Raw genomic sequence first — 23,495 nt, 5'->3', positions numbered from 1 at the left:
TTCCTTTAGCAATTCTGCCCAGGGAGGTGTGGTCATATGGTGAGGAGGTGAGAGTAGGGGCAGGGCGTGAAGCTCGATGAATCAGAACCCTCTGGGAGAGGCAGCCTATCTCTGGCAGCAAACCAGGGCTACATATCTGTAATTTCTCAGTGTAGGATTGATTCCAGCTAGGACTTGCTGGGTGGGTTGGAATCACATTAATCAGTAATTCCTTCACTTGTAACAAGAACAAGTCCATTCACTGAGAATGACAAGTTGTTCATTATGGCACTTTGGGGTTTCTAGTTAAACCTACAATGTTTGGAATAAGTAATGTTAACACAAACGTTGAAGTATTCACAACCCTAGATAAACAAATCTCTATCTTATTTATGTAAGTTAATGCTAAACGAACATAAAGCAACTCAGTCATCTCTACCTTATTAACGTGGATGGGAATACAAATCTAATCTAAAGATTTCCAAGAAATAAAACTAGTAAATTTAAAGTACTATAATGATTTGATTAACTTAACTGAATTAATTGGATGCTTTGACCTATACAATGCCCTCCTTTGCTTTCTTTGTTCTGAAAGCAAATACTGAGGACCTCTGGATAATGATGCTAAGTTAGGCTTATATGATAGAGCAAACCTAATGAAATTAGTGGCTATTATCTTCCCTATGCTTAAAAGAAATTGTGCATAACACGTTAGGTGCTTAGTCAGTAGTTGTTGAAAATTGAATGAATAATCTATAGCAAAAAACAGAAAAAAACAACGAAACCAGAAATCAGTTCTCCCAGCATATTTTAATTATATTTTATAGAATATTTATTTAAAGTTGACTGTAGGGCGCCTGGTTGGCGCCGTCGGTTAAGCGTCCGACTTCAGCCAGGTCACGATCTCACGGTCCGTGAGTTCGAGCCCCGCGTCAGGCTCTGGGCTGATGGCTCGGAGCCTGGAGCCTGTTTCAGATTCTGTGTCTCCCTCTCTCTCTGCCCCTCCCCCGTTCATGCTCTGTCTCTCTCTGTCCCAAAAATAAATAAAAAACGTTGAAAAAAAAATTAAAAAAAAAATAAATAAAGTTGACTGTAAAATTCATTCAGTATATATGTTTGATGGAAGATGAAGACATCTTTATTTGACTATTAAAACTTAGCCAAGAAGTCATTAAATTGACTATGTACAAATAATGAGCAATATAGTTCATGATTTTAAAATACATCACAAACTTTTTTCACGAGCATATGATTCTATTAAATGAAAATAAACCACTCTCTTTAAATTTTTTTTTCAACGTTTTTTATTTATTTTTGGGACAGAGAGAGACAGAGCATGAACGGGGGAGAGGCAGAGAGAGAGGGAGACACAGAATCGGAAACAGGCTCCAGGCTCCAGGCTCCGAGCCATCAGCCCAGAGCCCGACGCGGGGCTCGAACTCACGGACCGCGAGATCGTGACCTGGCTGAAGTCGGACGCTTAACCGACTGCGCCACCCAGGCGCCCCTAAACCACTCTCTTTAGAGTGAACTTAAAGTTGACCCAAGGATCTGGATAAAGCTCTAGTGAGACGCTGTGTAAGAAAGCACTTGGTAAAGTGCTATGAAGCTTCTTATAAAGAACAGAGTCATCAGGGGGCGCCTGGGTGGCTCAGTCAGTTAAGAAACCGTGACAGCTTAGGTCATGATCTCATGGTTCATGAGTTCAAGCCCCATGTCCGGCTCTGTGCTGACAGTTGCTTCGGATTCTGTGTCTCCCTCTCTCTCTGCCCCTCCCCTGCTGTCATACTATCTCTGTCTCAAAAATAAATAAACACTTAAACAAAAAGACAAAACAGACTCATCAGAATGGAAGATGAACTCAGGCTCTAGTTTAAGTACCAGGTCTGCTCCTTGCTGGCTGTGCACCTTTGGGAAAGTTATTTTAACCTTGTAAACTTTACTTTTCTCGTGTGTAAAATGGAAAAAAAAAATAATACTATCTATCTCATGCATTTTTAGTGACTATTAAGTGAGCTAGTACACAAAAGCATTTTAGCCTAGTGGCCCTTTATAACAAGAACTCAATTGACATTGGCCATCATGATCTGCTTTTTCTTCATCATCATCATCATCATCAATCATCAGAAGTGGGAATTCCTGACTGCTCATCCTACAAAATGTCAAGATTGCCAAGGGTAAAAAAAAAAAAAAAAAAAGGAAAGGGAAAACAAAAATAAGCAGAGATGCTACTAAATCACATTCGTATAATTTCATACCTGGTCTCTTCAGGCTTGTCTTCCTCAGATCAGTCCTCCAAGCTATCAAAGTGACCTATTCAGAACAGAAACTTAACCATATCACTCCTCTAATATCTAACACAGTTGTTTGGTACCTAGGAGGCAGTCCAGGGCCTTTGCTGTGGTGTCTGAGGTGGGTCTCTCAGAACTAAGCACCTGTTTGCCCCTTGAGCTCCAGTTCTGATCAGGCAGACCAGATCAGATCTAGCACATCAGGGAGATCTGGCTACCTCCTGGCCAAATCCTACTCCCTTGTGTCTCAGTTAAGAAAACAAACAAACAAAACTGAGCAACTCAACTCAGACTTTGTTACCCCCTGAGAAGCTATGTGCTCACCCACTTGTCAAATTGCTTTATAAGAACACTACACTGTAAGCTCTGTATGGGTAGGGTCCCAGGGCTTACTATTATACTTGGCATTTTCTATGGGCTTACTAACTCTTTCCAAAACAATGGCATGATGAATAAATGAGTGAATATGCATCAGATAACCAGATGCAAAGTGTATAGATGCATAGAATTTCTGGAGCCAAGTACCCTTGTAGGGCTTGAAGAGGACAAGAACATAACATTCTTTTCCCAATCAAGTTTGAAAACGACGGAAAGGTGGACACGGGAAAGTCTGGCAGGGGATAAAATGTCATCTTCGTTACTGATAAAGCCATTAAAGAAGGGTGTGGCTTAGGTACACAACAACAGCAGACTTCTTTTTTTTTTATTTTTTTTTATTTTTTTAATTTTTATTTATTTTATTTTTATTTTTTTTTATTTTTATTTATTTATTTATTTATTTTTTTATTTTTTAATATATGAAATTTACTGTCAAATTGGTTTCCATACAACACCCAGTGCTCATCCCAAAAGGTGCCCTCCTCAATACCCATCACCCACCCTGCCCTCCCTCCCACCCCCCATCAACCCTCAGTTTGTTCTCAGTTTTTAACAGTCTCTTATGCTTTGGCTCTCTCCCACTCTAACCTCTTTTTTTTTTTTTTTCCCTTCCCCTCCCCCATGGGTTTCTGTTACGTTTCTCAGGATCCACATAAGAGTGAAACCATATGGTATCTGTCTTTCTCTGTATGGCTTATTTCACTTAGCATCACACTCTCCAGTTCCATCCACGTTAACAGCAGACTTCTAAAACTCCACTCCATGATTAGACTTACCCACCGGTCACCACACAGCTCCCCATTAGAGGACTTGCCTCTGCACAACGTAGAATATGAAGAGGCAGACCAGAATGTGTAATTCTTAAGGTCAGCTGGCTTCCAACTACTATGCAGAGCCAGGTTATTTCCTGAACGTACCGCTGGGAGAGTTGCTCCTTCTCCTCCGAGTCAGTGAGTCAAGTAGGAGAGGCCTACAGGGTGACAGCAGCTCACATAACTTGGACTGGTAAACGTGGGACTGGTAAACATGGGGCTCTGCTCTGTTCCTGGACAGCCTCCTGGGCACTGATTGATTTATGTGCTGGCGATATTTTCCCACAAGTGATAGGAAAAGTGCATCACAAAGATACCCCTAAATTCACATCTTTCAGTAGATTATCTGCTGACTTCCCTAATTCCTCTTTTTCAGTTGACCTGTGAACACAGATGGAATGACGTACTTAGATGAACTTCTTATCAAGATTTAAAAATTGTTTTGGCTTCTAAAAGATTATGACTCCTCTCTGACTCAATCATTTGAAATCTAGCAAATAGACATTGAGACCCCACCAAGTGCCAAGTGCCACGAATATAAAGATGAACACACCAGGGTGATTCTGTGGAATTTACAATCCAGTCAGCATCTACTGGGTCTCTTCTCTTAGGGAGAAAAAAGGGAGTTCTGTCATTTATGAGCTCAAAATGAACAGAGACAAATATTTGCAGGGTTTTTTTTCTAATGTTCAAATGTTTTTCTGAGTGGTCAAATGACTGTTCACCCAGAATTTAAGACATTTCTCTTCTCCTATCACCAGCATTAATTAGAGCCAAGATATTCATGATAAAGATCATGGAAAGCCACTGGAGAGTCATTTATCTTCTCTCACTCTGTCCCTATTGCGCCATCTCACCAAGGCCTACAGTCGGCAAAGAGAGGAACAGGGTGAAAGCATGTAGATGGTTTGTTCATATTCATCACAACTGAAAAACAACTCATATGAGTGGGTGGATGCTTCTATCTCCCTGAATGAAGATATCATACTTACTCCTTTCTTATCCTGGATTTCTGTATCTTCCATTATTCTCTTGTTTAAAGAAGGAAAACACCTTGATGTCTTACATTTCTAAGAATCTCTATTTTATTTAACTAGATTCTGGAAGACTACCCACATTATTTCACTGGGCCTCAAACTTGCACTTTGGTCTGGTTTGTTTTTACCTCATTTTGTCTTTCTCATCACCAGACCAACAGAACCATTCAAAAGAAATGGGGGTTAGGTATGATTCCAGTTCCTAACAGATTCAGATTCAGATTCAGAGTCTATTCCCACCTACAACTTTTTCAAACCATCATGGAGCCAAACTGTCATGGAGAAATTGGTAATTTTGTTCCCCCCAGCGGTAGTAAAGGATGCACAGAAAACTACTAAAGTTTGGCAGAGGCCTCCACATCCTAGCATTGTTTCTGGTTTCAGAAAAGAAGCTTCTCTTCTTCCTCTGGTTCCTGTACGTCTACTAGATAGCAGGAAGTAATGATTTTCACTTTGGAATAGCTTGGCAGGGTATACTGCGGGAGGACAAGCAGGGAAACCAAGTCTGGCATTTCTGTTTGGGAAAGAAAGAAACTGACAAAGTTAAAGCAATCTAAATTCTTTGCTTGAAATGCTGTATTTTTTCTATTAATTTACGAGGTAGCGTATACATTCATAGCAGTGATTTAAAATATACACATATATTTTATACAAATACATACACACTTCTTAGGTAAGTATTAGTCACTTGTTTGTAAATGTCATGAGTAAAGACAATAGCAAAAAACGTGAACACATCCCAGAGTCTAAGAATATCATTGTCAGCATGAAGGGCAGTGAGATTTTAGGCAACTAATATACTCCCATGCCTTTCTTCTTGCTTTGTAAATAAAAAAGGAAAAGAAAAGAAAGGCATCATGACACGGTTTTTTGTTATCCCTATATCTGTTCAGAACCTACAGGAGACAGGATACATAAAAGGAAACTGACAACAGTAGAATTACAAATATTTGGGGGACTTCGGCTGAGAACTTTGCATATGCATTTCTAAAATTTCAAATGTATTATTTAATACTTCTCCAAGGCAATGTGTATTATATATTGAACAGACTTTAAAGGAGGCTTTTCATGTATTAAAAAAAATTCATTAGTGTGCTTTGAGGATAATATTCACTTAATAAAATACACAATGTTTCTTTTGCCCAAAGCATTTTGAAGCCATGAAGGGAAATGAGATCTTCCCAGGAGCTATGATAAGCACATTTCTAGGGTCAGTAGGCTAGAAGGCGCCTTTTTGCAAAAATTTTCTTAGAGTCATCAATTTAAATCCATCTGGAGAAGCAGTCAGTAATCCTGTAATAAAACCCTGGCTCTACAACATACCACTATAATACCTTGTGTGGAATCCATTCTTATAATATATTTACCCTACATTTAATACGTCCTAATACCTAGTATTGGTCAGGGCTAAATTTGAATAAATGCTGATTATTTTATATGAGAATGTGCAGGCAGGATATTTATTTCTGTCCATATATCTAGACAAATATACAGATAATATAGATGCTATGAATATAGATTTAAACATAGATATGAATATAGCTATAGATATATTCCAGGTTAAAAATGTAAATAAGTTCATGGTGGGGATAGATAAATTTATGAAGATGACTTTTACCTGTAAGAAGTTGTCCTACCTACCAACTTTCATATTAGGTCGGAAGGTCCAGAGTTAATTATTATGGAATCACATAAATGGCATGAGAATAAACAGGCTTTTGGGTAAACAGGCTGTGTCAAAAAGAGTTATTCCCTCCAGTGCTGGGACAGGCAGAAGTCCCAGTCCCTCTCTTGCTCTCAGCTGCAAGCCCCACCTGATCGTCCACATCTCCTGACTGGCCCTACCAGAACCAGATTCTAGAAGGCCTGCCCATGCACACCTTCGACGCTGCCAAAGATTACAACTCCAACCATGATTCAGCCCTTTATGCCAAAAACACATTAATCCACATTGAATCATCATCGATGCCCTGAACCTAATAGTCTTTTCAGACTTTACTGTTTCTGTGAATGATACTCTTTGCTTGTAATGGTATCAGATTTGTGAACTTAAAATGTGTTTTTCATGTTTTGATTAAAGACAAAAAAGCAAGGAACAACAAAAAAAATCAAATTATACAAAGTTTTCAAAGTATCTATTTTAAGACCACTTCACTCCCACACCCTTCCAAAATTCCCAGTTTCCAGAGGAAAATAGCATTAATGTTAATGTTTTTTTCTTTCTGACACTCAGGCTTTTCTTCTGCTCTTAACAAAAATCAGATAGTATACATATATATAATATACATATATGTATATCTGTTTACAACATGCCCCTTTCACTTAAAGCTTATTCAGATCAGTTTATTCAGAGTTACTTCCTTCTCACATTATTCCGTTGTATAGACGTATCATACTTAACCATTACCTGGCTGATGGTTACATTTAAGTACTTTTGCTGTCATTTCTTAATAAGGCATATTTTCAGAAGTGAGACTGCTGAATCATACATCGCCTATCCTATGTGAATAATTTTTAATAAATTCTGCCAAATTATTGGGATCCATTTTGGACTTCTTTTTCTTTATTCTAATCTTCTCCTTTATAGGCTCCAACTCAAAATCTATAGAAACATCCTTGGTAATATCATCCTCCCATTTAATCCTGGCCTGACATTCTCCTGGCTACGTTTTTTAGGTACTGTTTAGATACTAACATGCTTGGACACTGACTTCACTTCCTCACCGGTTTTTGCTTACCTGGTCTCCTGTTCCATGCCTTGCAGCCATATTAATCTTCTCAAAAAGTTGCCATATGCCTATCACATCTCTATAATCTTCCATGAGTCCCCATTACCTAAAAAAAAAAAAAAAAGAAAAGAAAAGAAAAGAATCTTAACCGTGCATTCAAGATCCTTTGCAATCAGGCTTCAGTCTTTCTCATTTTGTCCTTATCTCTCTTATTTAAAAATTAGAACTGTGGCATCTAGAACTTTGACTTAAAATTTAGTATAGCTGACAGCAAAATGTATGTTCTTACTATCACATCATGCTTCAATTCAATTCAATAAGTATTTATTTGGCATATACTCCATGCCACACACTCTATTAGGTGCTATAGAGGATTAACATTTAAAAAATAATGACGCACGATTGACATTTAATCCTGGTGCTTGCCTCCTTGGCAGCAACTGTGCTCTGCGCTATGTGACCTTGCCTCTGGCAACATATAGGAGGTTAAAACAAATGTAGGCACCTATCCTGCCTGTCTGTTGCTACCTAACAAGCCATCCCAAAACTCAATGGCTTAAAACAATGACAACACTTATGTGGCTCACACAACGGCAATTTATGTAAAGCTCAGAGGATATAACTTGTTTCTGCTCTGCTCTGCTCAGCATCAGCTATGGTAGCTTAAAGGCCAGGACTGCGAATCATCTGAAATCTTGTCCACTCACCAGTCTGGAGGTTGGTACTGGCTGTCGGCTGGGTCCTCGGTGGGGACCATAACCTGGGACACTTTCACATAGCAACTCTGTGAGGTCTTTCCCCTTCCTTGGTTTCCAAGCTTAAGCACCCCCAAAGGGCCAGGCAGAGTTGTTTTGCCTGTTAGGACGTAGCCTCTGAAAGCACATAATATCACTTCCACTGCAGATACAAGCCCACCTAGATCCAAAGGAAGGAGGTATAGACCCCATCTCAGGAGGGACTGTCAATGTCACATTGCAAGAAGGTGTCACGTTGCATGTTTGGTGGTGTCGCCATCCTTAGAATACAATCTGACACACCACCTATAGATGTGCCTGTGACCTGTCATGGGAAAATAATTCAGGACAACAACTCCCTTTCAAGTAAATATAGCTTGAGAACAATTTAGACAATGAATATAGCTGCTGGAGATTAATCTGGAAGAACATAACAAAGAAAGAGGAGGAGGGCATGATGAAGCATGTGTTCACTGAAGTTATGGGGCCATAGAAACCGAGAGTAAGAACCCAGGTTCTGTTCATTTTTATACATACATATCCCTACCAGGGCATAGTACCAAACACGTAACACATGCTCAGATATGTCGTAGGAAGAAATACGTGAATGACTGGAAAGGGAGAACACGAAAGGAGGGGTAAATTTGGAGGGGGAAAGATGAGATTCTATTAGAATTATATTGACTTTGAGGTTCCAGTGATAGCTCCCCACTGAGATGTCTGGCAAGCAGTTAGTGAGTGGGTCTGTGGCCCAGAAGAGAGAACAAGAGTTGGGGAAAGGGTTTAGTAAGGCGTGGGCAAGGTGAAGCTTCGACTAGATGAGACTGCCAAGGAGCGTGGAGGAGCAGAGGAAGTAGGGGAAGAGCAATGACTGATGCTCAAACAAAATAAGACTGGTTAATACTATCAACTCAGAGTCCGAACACCTGGATTCAATGTCTGTAATACCTGATTCACCACTTAGTAACTGTGTGTTTTCTTAGGTTTAGCTACTTAATCTCTCTTTACATCGATATCCTGTCATAACATTGTTATAATAATAAAACCTACTCCATAGGGCTATGGATTAATGATATAGGGCCCGAAAAGTACTTTGAACAGAGCCTAGCATTCAGGAAGTAATCAATGCATGCCAATTCTATAACTACTTTTATTTTTTTTAACATCTAAGGTTTAGGAATGAGCAGAGGACGAGACAAAGACTAGTATTGAGAACGAAGGCCTTATGAAACCTTGTATAATAGTCCTGATAAGTGGCTGCAAGTTGTATGCATTACTGAGTTGACAAACATCAGAGGTGCTGATTTTGTTAATGAAAAAGGGGCTGACATGGTGAGTTGTATTTTCTCTCCCAACATTTCATAAAGCTTGTGCTTTTTGGGATGGTATAGTAATGTGCTGTGTCAAAAAAAAAAAAAGTGTGTTCTATAGTCAAATAAGTTTGAGAAATGTTGCAGTAAACAAAATTAAGTAGATGTTTCCTTAAATGCATATGCTAATATGAGCCACAGTGTGCTAAGAAGGGGCTAGGGAGAGCATTATTTCCCAGACTCTTGTAAGTTTTTTTAGGGATCATTCTGCAAAACGTGTGTGTAAAACACAACTTCTCAATGCTAGTCAAGGAAGAATCTCTTGAGAAATTTCTTTAAAAAATATGTATTACTGGATTTATTCCACAGATTCTGATTCAAAAGTCTGGACTGGTATTAAGGAATCTGTATTTTTTAATCTTCCCTGGTGTGGCCTTGTCTCTAGGCAACCAGAAAGTGGAATTTTGCCCCTCCCATAATCCATCTCTTTCCAACCTTTTCTGAGATAATACGGCTCCTACAAAGAACGGTAGGGGGAAAAAAAAAAAAAGGTGTGTGTGGTGGGGGGGTGTTATTCTGCCACCAAGGAGATAAGAAAATAGAACATCAACATTCAAGAATACTTCCGCTGAGTTAGCCTCAAGAAGCATGGATCCCAGGCACTAAAAGAAATCTAGAATTTGCCACAAAAACCTGGCAACTCTCCATGTGATCATTCACACTGGCTCCAGAAACCTGTCTGGACTCCAGAAATAAGGTGCTCTGTCTCTCCCCCACTCATTTTCTTTCTCTCTTTCTCTTTCTCTCTCTCTCTCTCTCTCTCTCTCTCTCTCTCTCTCTCTCTCTCTCAATGAATAAACATTAAAAAGAAAAAACAGAAATAAGGAAATCCAATATTGTATCTGGGTAGGTTAATGAGCACAAAGATTCATCAAACACACATAGCATGATGGTTACCTATGTATCTGTTATACTTTTAAAAGCCTTCAGATAATTGAATGAAAGCTAATGATATGATACCAGAAAAAATATAATTATGGAAAAGTAGTTGTAGGCTCTACATGTAAAGAAATTTGAACTATCGTTCCATGAAATTAGTGGTAATAGAACAGATTTCCAAAAATTCCCAACAGAACTTTGAAGCAAATTCAGACTAGAATTTTTTTTTTTTTTAGCTTGCTTAGAACCCATATCTAACACAATGGGGACAGTTGTTTTCTTTGTGTGCTTGTATAAAATTTAATCTAAGAACAGTCTCCTTACCTGAGATTTACTTGGAGATCAGACCTGAGAATATACGACCTAATAGACGTTGTCTTAGAACCATTTGGAAAGAAGACAATTTTTTTCCCGTGAATATTCTATCTAGGAAGAATTCAGCAAAGAGTGAATCATTTAACATATTTGCACATTCATATTCTATTTCAAAACTTTTATAGTAAAAATAAGAGAAGATAAAAGGCATGGCATCATTTCCAAGCTTCTCTCTACACATTCAAGCAATTATTCATTTTCTATGTCTGGCAGGATGAGTTTGGGCTGTGGTCAGTCTTGGCCTTTTCTGATACCCCTGGTGTAGAGGGGCGGGAGTGAGGGTAAATTAAGAAAGGCCACCCATGCTACACTTTTACAGGGTGGAAAAAAGACTAAAGAGATACAACCACTAAGTGCAGTACATGATCCTAGATTAGCTCCTATAAAGGATATTGTTGGGGGTGCCTGGGTGGCTCAGTCGGTTAAGCATCTGACTCCAGCTCAGGTCATGATCTCACAGTTCATGAGCTCAAGCCCTGCTTCTCTCTCTCTGCTCCTCATGAGATTCTCTCTCTCTGCACCCTCACTCACTTGCGCCCCCTCTGTCTCTCAGAAAAAAAAAAGATACTGTTGGGACAATTAATTAAACTTAAAAGAAGTTAGTGAATTCAATGGTAGTGTCAATGATGATTTCCTGATTTTGATCCTTATATTGTGAGTTTCTGGAGAATGTACTTGTTTGATGTGTTACGTCACTAAACTATTCAGTAATGCCGGGCACCATATTCAAAACTTACTTCCAAATGGTTCCAGGAAAAATATTTGTTGTGTTATTCTTGCAGCTTTTTTAAAAAAATCATTTTATTTTATTACTTTTTAAAATTTCATTTAAATCCAAGTTAGTTAACATATAGTGTAAAAATGGTTTCAGGAATAGAATGTAGTGATTCATCGCTTACATATGACACCCAGTACTCATCCCAACAAGTCCCCTCCTTAATGCGCATCACCCATTTAGCCCATCCCCCCACCCAACACCCCTCCAGCAACCCCTCATTTTGTTCTCTATATTTAAGAGAATGGTTTGCCTCCCTCTCTCTTTTTATCTTATTTTTCCTTCCTTTCCCTTACGTTCATCTGTTTTGTTTCTTAAATTCCACGTAAGAGTGAAATCATCTGATATTTATCTTTCTCTGACTGACTTCTTTTAGCATAATACATTCTAGTTCCATCCACATTGTTGCAAATGGCAACACTTTTTGATCACTGAGTAATATTCCATTGTGTGTATGTGTGTGTGTGTATATATATATATATATATATATATATATATATATATATATATACCACATCTTCTTTATCTATTGTCAGTTGATTGACATTTGGGCTCTTTCCATACTTTGGCTATTGTTGATAGTGCTGCTATAAACATTGGGGTGCATGTGCCCCTTCAAATCAGCATTTTTGTATTCTCTGGGTAAATACCTAGTAGTGCAATTGCTGGGTTGTAGGGGAGTTCTATTTTTAATTTTTTGAGGAACCTCCATACTGTTTTCCAGAGTGGTTGCATCAGTTTGCATTCCCATTTTGCAGCTTTTCTGAAGGTTGAAGTTATTCTAACTGTAACAAAACTAAAATTGGCCCTAGTAAATTAGCATTTATCTTATTGTTTGTGTTAGTTTATGGTTGATTTCCTCAGGTTCTCTGAGTAAGCTGTCATATCATTAGAAAACAGTTTTAGTTCTTTTCCAATTCCTGTGTCTCTTATTGTTCTGCCCTTTTACATTATATTGGTTAATGCCTCTAGAACAATATTCAACAGTATTAGAGATGGTAAGCATTCTTGACTCTTTCCTAATCTTAGTGGAACTATCTCTAGCATTTCTCATTAAGCACAATGCTGATTTTAGGACCAAGGTATTCTGTTTAGGAAATACGCATCGATTCTTATTTTCTTGAGTGTTTTTATCAGGAATCTTTTGTCAAAAGCTTTTTTTTTTCCCTGTAGGGGATAATCACATAATTATTCCACTTACATCTACTGATGTGGAATTTTATATTACTAGATTTCTTAATTCCCAATCATCCTTGCATTCCTGAAATAAATCCCACTTGATCATGGTATATTTTCTTAATGTGGTGTTGGGTTTTGTTTTCTAATATTTAATCAGTATTTTTGCATTGATATTGGATGATTGGTTCTGAATATATCTAGATATTTATAATCATGTTTCTCCTTACTGCTTCTAGGAGAGCAATCTCCATGAAAAGGAGCTTGGTGACAACAGAAAGGATGTGGGAGGTGGGGTAATGGAGAGATGGAGAGACTTCAGAGTCACCTGGACCTTTTGAAGGTTGCTGGTCCCCTCTGCAAACTGACTTGGTGACTTTGGAAAAGTTATTCCTTCTCTTCTTCCTTTTATTTTCTCATCCGTCACATAGGAGAACCCACCATAAGAAGTTAAGTGATGACGAAATGTTGTCTATAAAAACTTCAGTACGATGTCTGGCACAATGGAAGCCCACATAAGCATTCGGATATTTTATTACAAATAAATATTTTTCTTCTGCTGATCCTCACATTATTTAAAAAAAAAAAAAGTGGTGTTGGTGAACAGATGCCATATTTCCTCAGGAGGTACTTAGTGTCTCAGTTTAAATGGTCCCCAGAATTTTGCTAGGATTACTGAGCACAGAGGAGATTAAGCAGACCAGTTTCAGTGAACCAGGTTTGTATTTTGTCTCTGCTTTTACAGTTCCCCCTTTCTGCTCTGGAGGTCTGTATGTGAGTAATAAGCACTTGATGAGTGCCAAGTGGGGACAGGAGGGAGGACAGTGAAAGGAATGGAGAAAGAAGATAACATTTCTTGAACCCCTACTCCACTGCAAAGGCCATTGTAGGTATATGTGCAGTTAAATAGGTGAGGGAAGCTGAAAGGTAGCATCAAGACCTCAAAACCTGAGAGAACCATCTTGAGAAGCAACTTGGTAGGAGCATTGCTTCTCTAAGAGTTAAGATTAGCCTCTGTTCTTTTCTTCTCATTCACAATTTCTCTGGATAGAGGAGAATGAAGAGACGCATCCTCTCTGGGTGGAGCTCTTGGCTACTTTATCTCTTAATCAGTGTCCTGAACAGCAGGAAATAGCGCTGTACAAGGTAGCAGTCCTGCTTCTAAGGCCCCTGGGTGCGAAGGAGGTAAAGAGAGTGCTAATTTATTGAGGTATGTATTCTGTAACTCTTTATTAGTGTTGCATTTATTTTACAACCCTTACTTGGGATGGCAGAAACGAAGACACTCTGAACTACTCTAAGATTGGTAGAGTGCTCCCATAAAATGTCGTGGCTGGGCCAGCGAAAAGAGGCTGGCCTAAAGACATTGGCATTTGTGCTAAACCCAGAAAGTTGAAGCTAAATGGGACAGCAAAATTTGTGGGAAGTAGCGTAGTGCAGGTATTTAAGAAACAGGCTCCTCCTGTTGGGATGAGCACTGGGTGTTGTGTGGAAACCAATATGACAAGAAATTTCATATAACAAAAAAAAAAAAAAAAAGAAAGAAAGAAAGAAATAGGCTCCAGGTGGACACAGACACAGGTCTATATATCTTGTCTCTGTCTCTTTCTTGTTATTAACCTTGAACAAGTTCCTTACATTTTCTGAACTTTATTGTCTGCACAATAAGGAAAAAGTACCTAATACACATGTGTTTGTGGCAAAGATTAAAGGAGATAATGTAGGTAAAACACTTAGCACAGCGCCCAGCTTGTGAATCCTCAAACATAATGGCTATTATTATCATTATTATCTGGTCTTCAACAGTGTTCTTTCATCCATGCCTCTGTCCATAGTCTTTTCCTTAGACCTCAAGCTTCATTTTTGAAAACAACTTACTGAGATGTAATTCCCATACCAGAGTATACATCCATTTGAAGTACAGATACCAATGGTTTTTAATGTATCTGCAGAATTTTCCACAACCCAATTTTACAACATCTCCATCAACCCCAGAAGGAAACCCCATACCCATTAGCAGTCATATCCTATCGCTCCTCCACCTCTCCCCCACACCCAACTCTAGGCAACTGCCAATCTACTTTTTGTCTTTATAGACTTGTTTCTTCAGGATACTTTATATAAATAGAATCATATATGATGTGATGTGACTTGCTTTTCTCACTTAGCATAATATTTTCAAGGGTTGTCTACATTGGAGCATCCTTTCCTTTTTGCTGCCAAATAATATCCCATTACACAGATATACCACATTTTCTTTAACCATTCACCCATTGAAGGACATAAGAGTTGTTTCCACTTTTTGGCTCTTAGGAAAAATGAAGATATGAACATTAGTATTCAAGTTATATGTGAATGTACGTTTTCATTTCTTTTGGGTATATACCTATGAGTGGAATCCTGGATCTTGTGGTAGCTCTATGGTTAACCGTTTGAGGAATCACCACATTGTTTTCCAAAGTGGCAATTTCCATTCCCCCAAGCCCTTACAAGTATCCTCTCCAACAACTTGTTATCTGTCTCTTTCATCATAGACACCCCAGGGGGTATGAAGCGATATCACATTGTGGTATTAATGTGATTTTCCCTGAGGATTAATGATATTCAGCATCTTTTCACCTGCTTATTGGCATTTGTATATATTCAAATCCTGTGACCATTTTGAATTTTAAGAGTCATTTCATATTCCAGATACAGGTCCCTTATCAGATGTATGATTTGCAAATATTTTCTCCCATTCTGTGGGTTGTCTTTTCCCTTTCTTGATGGTATTACTTGTGGCACAAATGCTTTTCAAGCTTCTTTTTAATACAACTTATCGAAGACTATATTTCTGCATTTATCTCCTACAAAATGTTCAAGCTGGTGGACTTTCTTTTTTTTTTTAAGTTTTTTAAAAAAATTATTTTTCAAAGTTTATTATTGAGAGACAGAGAGAGACAGACCTTGAGCAGGGGAAGGGCAGAGAGAGGGAGACACAGAATCGGAACCAGGCTCCAGGCTCCGAGCTGTCAGCACAGAACCCCACGCGGCGCTCGAACTCACGAACTGCGGGATCATGACCTGAGCCAAAGTCGGACGCTCAACCAACTGAGCCACCCAGGCACCCCAAAGCTGGTGGACTTTCAATGGGAGAGTTGACCTTGTCCTTCACTGACAACCATGAGGCACTCAGCCTGTAAAAATCCACTACTCTTACTGCTTCCTGACACACAGTCATTGATCCATGTAGGCATCTATCCTCATCACCTTTCCCTTATGTAGTCTTTTGAAAGGAGGAGCACTTCTAGCCAAGGCTAAACCTCCAACTGGGCTCTTGACCCAATTCTCACCCTTTCTCCTATGACCCTGATCCATCACTTAATTCTTCTCTTCTAGATCTTCACCTTTTCCCTCTCTATCTTCCCTCAGCTTCTGAACCAGCTTAGCTTGCTCCCTCCTGTTTTGAGAAAAAGCAAAACCTCTCATGACCTGACCCTTCCAATTTCCAACTCCAACCATGATCTCTACCTCACACTTTATTTGGATGCTCTGCTGACATATTCCAAATCAACATATCCAAAATTGAATTCCCTTCCTTGCTTTCCATCTGTTCCACTTCCTGTGTTTCCATTCTTGGATAATGGCACATTATCTATCAGCTACCAAATCACACCAGACTCTCCCCTTACCCACCTGCCAGTACCAGTAAATTATCTTGAGTTATCTTGGGCTGATGAGTTATCTATCTCTATCTCTGTCCTTGTGCCTATGCCTATTTCTGTATCTACAAATATATCACAGTTTGAACCTTATTATCTTAAACAAATGCTCTACTTTATTTTCTTAACGTGTCTCCCTGGAAATATTGTATAGACCTCTAACTGTCTTTCTGCTTCTACCACCATTAAAATCCATCCTCCTTAATAGATTAAGAACAATTTAAACAAAACCTGATACTTTTTTGGCATCTGAATGGTAGATGAGGATTGTTACCTTAAAAGGTAGCATGCATTACTGGTTATGTGATTTTGATAACTCTCTTCTTCTTCCCGAGCCTTAGGTCTCTCATCTGTAAAATGGGAATGGTAATATTTAGTCTTAGAGTCATTGTGAAAATTAGATGAGGAATATTTGGCATAGCAGATGCACAACAGATGAGATCCCTCATATGGCCGTGGGACCACATCATCTCCTGGGGCATCCCTGAGTCTGCAGAGAAATCTAGACACATACGAGAGCTGAGAAAGGCCTGACTTAGGAGCTCTTTGGAAAGCTCTTAAGAACAAAGATACTGGCTTCCTTTTCTATAATATGAGATTTTATAAAAAGTAAATGAAATAATAAAGACAAAGAACCTAACAGGATGACTGACAGAGCATGGGATGAAAAATATAATATAAAGTAACATCAAACTCCAGGTCGAAACAACAATGTTGAGAAACTGGTTCTTCTGTCCAAGTATTGACCCTTACTTGTTTGCTGGCATCTGTTGTGTTTTTTTTTTTTTGTATTTGTTTTTGTTTTTTAATATGTAACAATTCTACCAAAAATGTACTTTTGTTGGTAGCGGTTAGTGGCGATGGTGTTGAAATTTGTCTTTCTAAAGGATAGTCAGCAGTGGGATTATAGGATGATCCAAGATGTCTGTTTTTCAAATTCAACAGCAGTTAGTGTCCCCGAGTGTTAGCTCTGTTGACCTTCAGTTCTCCAAGGTCACCTTGGCTTCCCAGTCATGGTACTTTTCTTTTCTCAGTTTCTCCTTTGAGATTTAGAAGAAGATCCTGATGGAGGAGGATTATACCCAGAGAGAGGAGCCCAAGCAAGAGGGAACTGGTGACGTGCAAATCGGTAAGAAGTCTCGGTGTGCACTTTATTCTCAGAGATTTTCAGTAAATATTTACCAGTACCTATTCTCTGTCATACCTACTGGGAATGATCTGGCATTTTTTAGTGTAAATGCAGAAGTCCAGCAAGCACCAGAAAAAATAGCCGGAGGCTGGCCATCCTTGCCTAGAGCTTTGATCATGTGCTCGCTTACCTCACTGAAGACATGTTGAGGTTTGTTTAGACCAGAGGCTGAAGACAAGCAGTCCAAAGCGGCTGGTGTGGAGACGTCTTTTTCAGTGACTCATCAGTCATTCAAAAATCAAAGCCCACGCAAAAAAGGGTGAAATGGGACCTCAGACAAAGGCACCCCATTTCTAGGCTCTCTTGAAGAGCAGCTGATTTTGCGCCTCCTTCCAGGAGGGCTGAGGCCCCACCCCGCTGTTCTACCCTCCAGCACTGATATTGCTTGTGGTGAAATCTTTGTAACATGTTTCCATGTTTCCCTGCATTCAAAAACAGAATGAGAGGGGCGCCTGGGTGGCGCAGTCGCTTAAGCGTCCGACTTCAGCCAGGTCACGATCTCGCGGTCCGTGAGTTCGAGCCCCGCATCGGGCTCTGGGCTGATGGCTCGGAGCCTGGAGCCTGTTTCCGATTCTGTGTCTCCCTCTCTCTCTGCCCCTCCCCGTTCATGCTCTGTCTCTCTCTGTCCCAAAAATAAATTAAAAAAAAAAAAAAAACAAAAAAACAAAAAAACAAACAAAAACAGAATGAGTGGACTCATAAAATGTATATTTTCCTCATTATTTTTTATTATGCCTCAGATGATCAAGTCACCGGGGGGCAAGGGAGGGGCTGTTCAGGGATGTGCTGGAGACCAGGTTAACTCACTAGTATTTCCCTGACACGAGCTGATTATCTCTGCACTGCAAAGTCCTCTTCTATTGGGGGGGAGGGGGGTGATTTCATGCTAGACTTAACTTTTCATTTATTCATCTGCTAAGTTCTAGACATAGGAGGAGTTAAAATAGAAAGCTCCTGTATTAGTATAGGTTCTCCAGAGAAACACAATCTCTGTATAAGGGGCGATGGGTGCTGAGCTGAGAGAGAGAGAGAGAGAGAGAGAGAGAGACTGATTGATGGATTGATTGATATTACACAATTGTCTCCTGTGGTTGTGGAGCCTAGCAAGTCTGAGGGCTGGTCATGAGCTGGAAATTCAGGCAGCGTTTCTGTGTTGCAGTCTTCAGGAGATTTCCTTCTTCTTTGGGAAACCTCAGTCTTTCTCTTTAAGTTCTCCACTGTTGGATGAGGCCTGATCATGTTAGGGAGGGCAATTTGCTTTATTCAAAGTCTACCGACTTAAGTGTTAATCATATCTGTGGGAGCCTGGGTGGCTCAGTTGGTTAAGCACCCAATTCTCCATCACAGCTCAGGTCTTAATCTCAGACTTCTGTGTTCAAGCTTCGTGTTGGGCTCCATGCTGGACATGAAGCCTACTTAAAAAAAAATTTTTTTTAACGTTAATCATATCTAACGAAAAAAATTTTCATAGCGACATTAGAATGGCACTTGACCAAACAACTGGGCACCATAGCTTAGCTAAGTTGGCACAGAATTAACCATCACTGCCTTCTTACTTTACCAAGGCCAGAGATAAAGTTGGGAAAAGCTTTTTGGAAAGCGTGTTTCCTGAACTATCCCTGCTTATTAAGAAAAGTGAATGAATATGACACATGCGAAAAGCCACAAGTAGTGTATTATGATCAAAACTGCCCCTTCCTGCAGGGAGAAGAGGGAGGAAATGTTAAGCTACTAGGTGGGAAAATAACCTGAACTAACCAAATGGCTTATTTTTTGTTTATTTGTTTAAAGCTAAGCTGAAGATTATGGGTTTATTTTACCCTAAACGCTTGATGGAGTCACTGAAGAATTCTTAAGCATTGAAGTGATAAGATTAGATTTTCAGTATTCAAGACCAATTCATATAGTTATTCAACAAATATTTCATTTTTTGCTTTTTTAAAAAATGTTTATTTTTGAGAGTGGGCGCAAATGGGGGATAGAGGATCCGAAGCGGACGGACAGCAGCAAGCCAGATGTGGCGCTCCAACTCCCATACCAAAACTATGGATCATAACCTGAGCTGAAGTCAGAAGCTCAACTGACTGAGCCACCCAGGGACCCCTCAACAAATATTTGACAGTGTTGATCATGCCTGAAGTACTGTGGGAAGCACTGGGCATATGATGGTGACACACATAGAGGGTCCTTGACTTCAAAGCTTAGATTTTAGTGGGGAGATGAGAAAAGAAAAGGAAAATTAAATAATTATGAATTTTAGTTAGTGCTATTGAGACAAGAGCCTTGGTTTAGAAGCTTACAGTTCCGATGTCTGTCTACTCCTATTCCACTAGACCATCACATTCCTGCCCATAAGTGCCAACTTCAAACGCAGAGTAATCACTCAGCAACTGCCATTTAACCCCATCCCTTCTCCCACTCAAATACACAGGGTCTTAGATTTGATACTTCCTGACTCTCTCCCCAAAATGTGGATCTTAGCTGTCCCTTTAGACTCTTCCATCTTCTATTGCCTTGGGCGAGGCTTGCCAGCCACACACCCATTGTCCCTCTAGCTCCAAGTCCAATGAAACTATATCTCCCCTGGGCCCTGGGCTTGCTCCTGGCCTTCTCTGGGAGTGAAGTTAAGAATACCAGGTGATCAATGAAGGCAAAGGGGATGGAGAAAAGAGTACTATTTAAGATATTTAAGAGGTAAAAATGATATGGTTTGGCAATGGATTGATAATAGAGGTTGGTGAACATGAGAGACTGAAAAAGTTTTCCAGACTGGCAGGATTGGATAACTGAATTAAGGGGGTGAGTTTTATTTAATTATAGACTCTAACAAAGAAGGAGGGTTGAGGGATGCACACGGGATAAGGACAGGATGATTTGGGCATGCTGGGTCTGCTGTCCCCAAGGGACTCCCTGTACAGTATGTGATGACCACCTTCCTTCCTGTGCACCCCTCAACCCTCCTCTTCCTTGTTCTAAGGATTGTGACAGTTAGAATGGAAAACAGGGAGTTGATATTTCCAGCAAGAGCAAAGCATTCAACTATTTACGAGGTCCTAGAGAATTTAACATGAAATGCTAATAGCCCATGAGAGATGAAACTTCCTTTTGAGAACCAATTATCAGTGAGTTATTTATTAGCGGTAATGTTGCTCTCCATCCATATGGCTCCTTCAAAATCGACTGTGTAAGGAATTTTCCACCTGGATAGTCACTTTGATGAACTTCAGGAGCCAGATGGGATGAGAGACAAAACTAGCGTGTGCAATAGGAAAACAATAAACCACATTAGGGCTTGTCTTAATTACATTGCCTATTGATGTTAACAGATGAGAGGAATCGAGAGCGCTTAGGTGATTTCTCCCCACCAGCACTCCTGCTGTTGGAGATCCTCAGACTTTATCTGGGCTTTTGTTGAAGAGGAGAGCAGGGGATAGGAGGAGAAAAATGCCCCCTTTAAATGTATCCATATTTGCCTTCTTGACTAGCAAATTCATCTCAATGTATGTAACTTTTCTCTTGTACTTTGTTGGGTTGATAAGGCTTTTACAGAGCTAACTTTAATATTAATATTAAAGGTATAGTACATTCACCCACCCATGTTTACATACTGGAGTTTCCTATGTCAGTCTTATAAATACAATACCAGTACGTCAAGAATCAGCCTCTTGAAATGAACAATAAGAGAAGGACCTTTTAAATAGAGTTTCTTTTTGTTCCTGTTTGAGAAACCGTAAATAAATTTCGATCATCTTCTTTTGGCATAATTGTAGCTCATAAAAACTTGCTTCTTGACAATAGCCAGAAACTCAAATGAGTCTAAAAGAACTGTGCTAGCTATAACCATCACCGTCTGTATCTCAGAAATAAGAGCTTCAAACAACCATTTATAACTTACTGAATACTGACACTAAATCTCTAATCAGAGCTGGGTTCTATACATAAATGTTTTTATTAGCTGTCTTAACAACTCCCCCAAGAGAAACAATGCAATTATCCCCATAATGTGAAACATTATAAAAAGTAAGTGGCCCCAAGCCCCTGGTGACACAACCGGTTCATTGGAATTTCCAGTCCAACACTTGGCCCAAAAGCTAACAGGTACCTGTTTCGTGCTTATTTCTATGAGAATCTTAAGATCTGTAACTATGGGATCATCATAACGTGAAAAAAAGAATGGCAGTTAGGAGTGGGCAGAGGGAGTCAGTGTTTTAAGTGGGCCCTTAATGATTAGTCAACTGAGCAGCCTTGACTTGGATTGACAGCTTTGTTTAACATATTAGGAAACAGAATCCTATTGCTTTATTGGAGTCTTTAAACCCTGTGGCTGGAGCTCATCTCTCTCCTTCATCCTAGCCCCATATAATCAGTTTCTACTTCCTACACAGCCGCCGGCTCTTCCTGTATTTGTCCGGTGAGAAGGAGCCAGTGCAAGTTTAGAGCAAGGAAATGACCTAATTAAAATGGCATTCGACATGAAATCTAAAATTCAAAGACCTATTCTTCCCCTCCCCAAATCTGGCCCCAACTCCCCCGTCTTATCTCTCATGCCTCCATCCATGTCCCATGGGCTCAGGCAGCCAGTGTTACTCACCACTTCCCTAATCAGCCTTGGCTTTACCGTCTCCTTGCTTTCTTAATGCTCTCTCTTCTGTCTAAAAGGTCCCTTTTTTCCATAGGAAGGTTACATACAAGTAGCTTTCTTGATAGATTCATTGGGCAGAGATATCCCCTTCTCTGAACTTATTTGCTTTACTTTTTTACAGTAGGTTTTATAGCACATTACCACATTACAGTTATATGCTAGGCAGTAAATTCCTTATATAGAGACACATAACAGATGTCTTATTTTGTCTCCATCTTCCACTCCTCTGGGCACATTGTGTGGAACAGAGTAGGTGCTTAATAAATTTGCCTTTGTGTTTAGCATTCCTCATGTTCTGAATCCTGGCTCCTGCTTTGAGTTGTCAGAAGTCTCTAGAACAGTGAGGTCTGTATATATCTGACACATCAATTCAAACACTTATCCCTGTCCAACGTGGCTCCATAGAATTGTATTATAGCATAGCATAGCATTAGGGAGTTTGAAATCAAGGAATGGGATAACTGGAGAGAGATGAAAGTCAGATGAAAGAAAAAATGAAGAGGAGAGACAGAGAAGCTGAGTTTCCTGCGGTATTGAGGAGTGGTGCTCACGGAGTATTGCTTTTTTCTGTGATGAGCAGATAAGCTACAAAGAAAACTCCTTGTTTTAAGTCTGCTATACTGGAAAAGTAAATCAATTCAGGCTCTTCAAGTGATTAGAAAAGAAAAATGGGCCTGATAAACACTGCTGGGATAGGTTGATTAAAGTTTACACACACAAACACACACACACACACACACACACACACACACACACACACACACACAAAGCGTCCTTTTCCTACCTGATTCCAATACAAACTCACAGAAAAGGTTGCGGGCAGGGGAGAAAGATAACATTTGATGCAGAAATTAATCAGATGTTTCAAATGTATTTAGATTATTCTCATAATTAGAGAAACAATCTTAATAGTTTGAACATAAAGCTGTACAGGGGTGAAAATGTCCACTTTAATTTTGGTTAATATTATGGTGTTAATTTGAAGAGCTAAGGTATTTTGTATACTTCATATGTTTAAATATATATTTGAGAACACAGAGTAAAATCCAAATATCCAATAAGGTTGTTGAAATAAAAAACACATCAAAGATGTTTAAAAAAAATGGTAGGAAGCAAAATCTTTATTTCCATAGTACAATCATTTAATGACTTTGAGCTTCCTGGCAACCAGGATACAAAGGGAAACATGGGTTTACACAGTTCTCCTTAACAACAATGGCAAATCCACTGTGAAAGTAGACAAAATACCTTTTTTAAGAAATGAAGGAACATTGATTTTTTAAGAGAAACTTTATTTTAGTATTAAATTCTAAAATGAGTTTATGATGTGGAACTCAACATAGGATAATCCAAACAAAATGGTTGATGTCATTGACAACAGTTCCACAAGAGAAGACAAGTGTGGTTGGAAACGACTCTTTCGGTGAG

The 23,495-nt window shown here is 39.4% G+C and overlaps 1 protein-coding gene across 1 annotated transcript in view; it reads left to right on the top strand.

Annotated features, from left to right (window-relative positions):
- The window catches only part of PHLDB2 (pleckstrin homology like domain family B member 2), a 232,327-nt gene that overhangs the window by 91,849 nt on the left and 116,983 nt on the right, over positions 1-23,495 (top strand). Inside the window, exon 2 of the mRNA XM_058731448.1 lies at positions 17,271-17,365. Within this exon, the coding sequence (XP_058587431.1) occupies positions 17,302-17,365 (64 nt within the window). The 5' untranslated portion in view covers positions 17,271-17,301. The remainder of the gene's footprint in view (positions 1-17,270; positions 17,366-23,495) is intronic.

This window comes from Neofelis nebulosa, chromosome 5 (genome assembly GCF_028018385.1).
Source record: "Neofelis nebulosa isolate mNeoNeb1 chromosome 5, mNeoNeb1.pri, whole genome shotgun sequence".
NCBI classification, from domain to species: Eukaryota; Metazoa; Chordata; class Mammalia; order Carnivora; family Felidae; genus Neofelis; species Neofelis nebulosa.
Note: the sequence above shows the minus strand (reverse complement) of the source record. Positions and strands in the feature narration are given on the sequence as shown.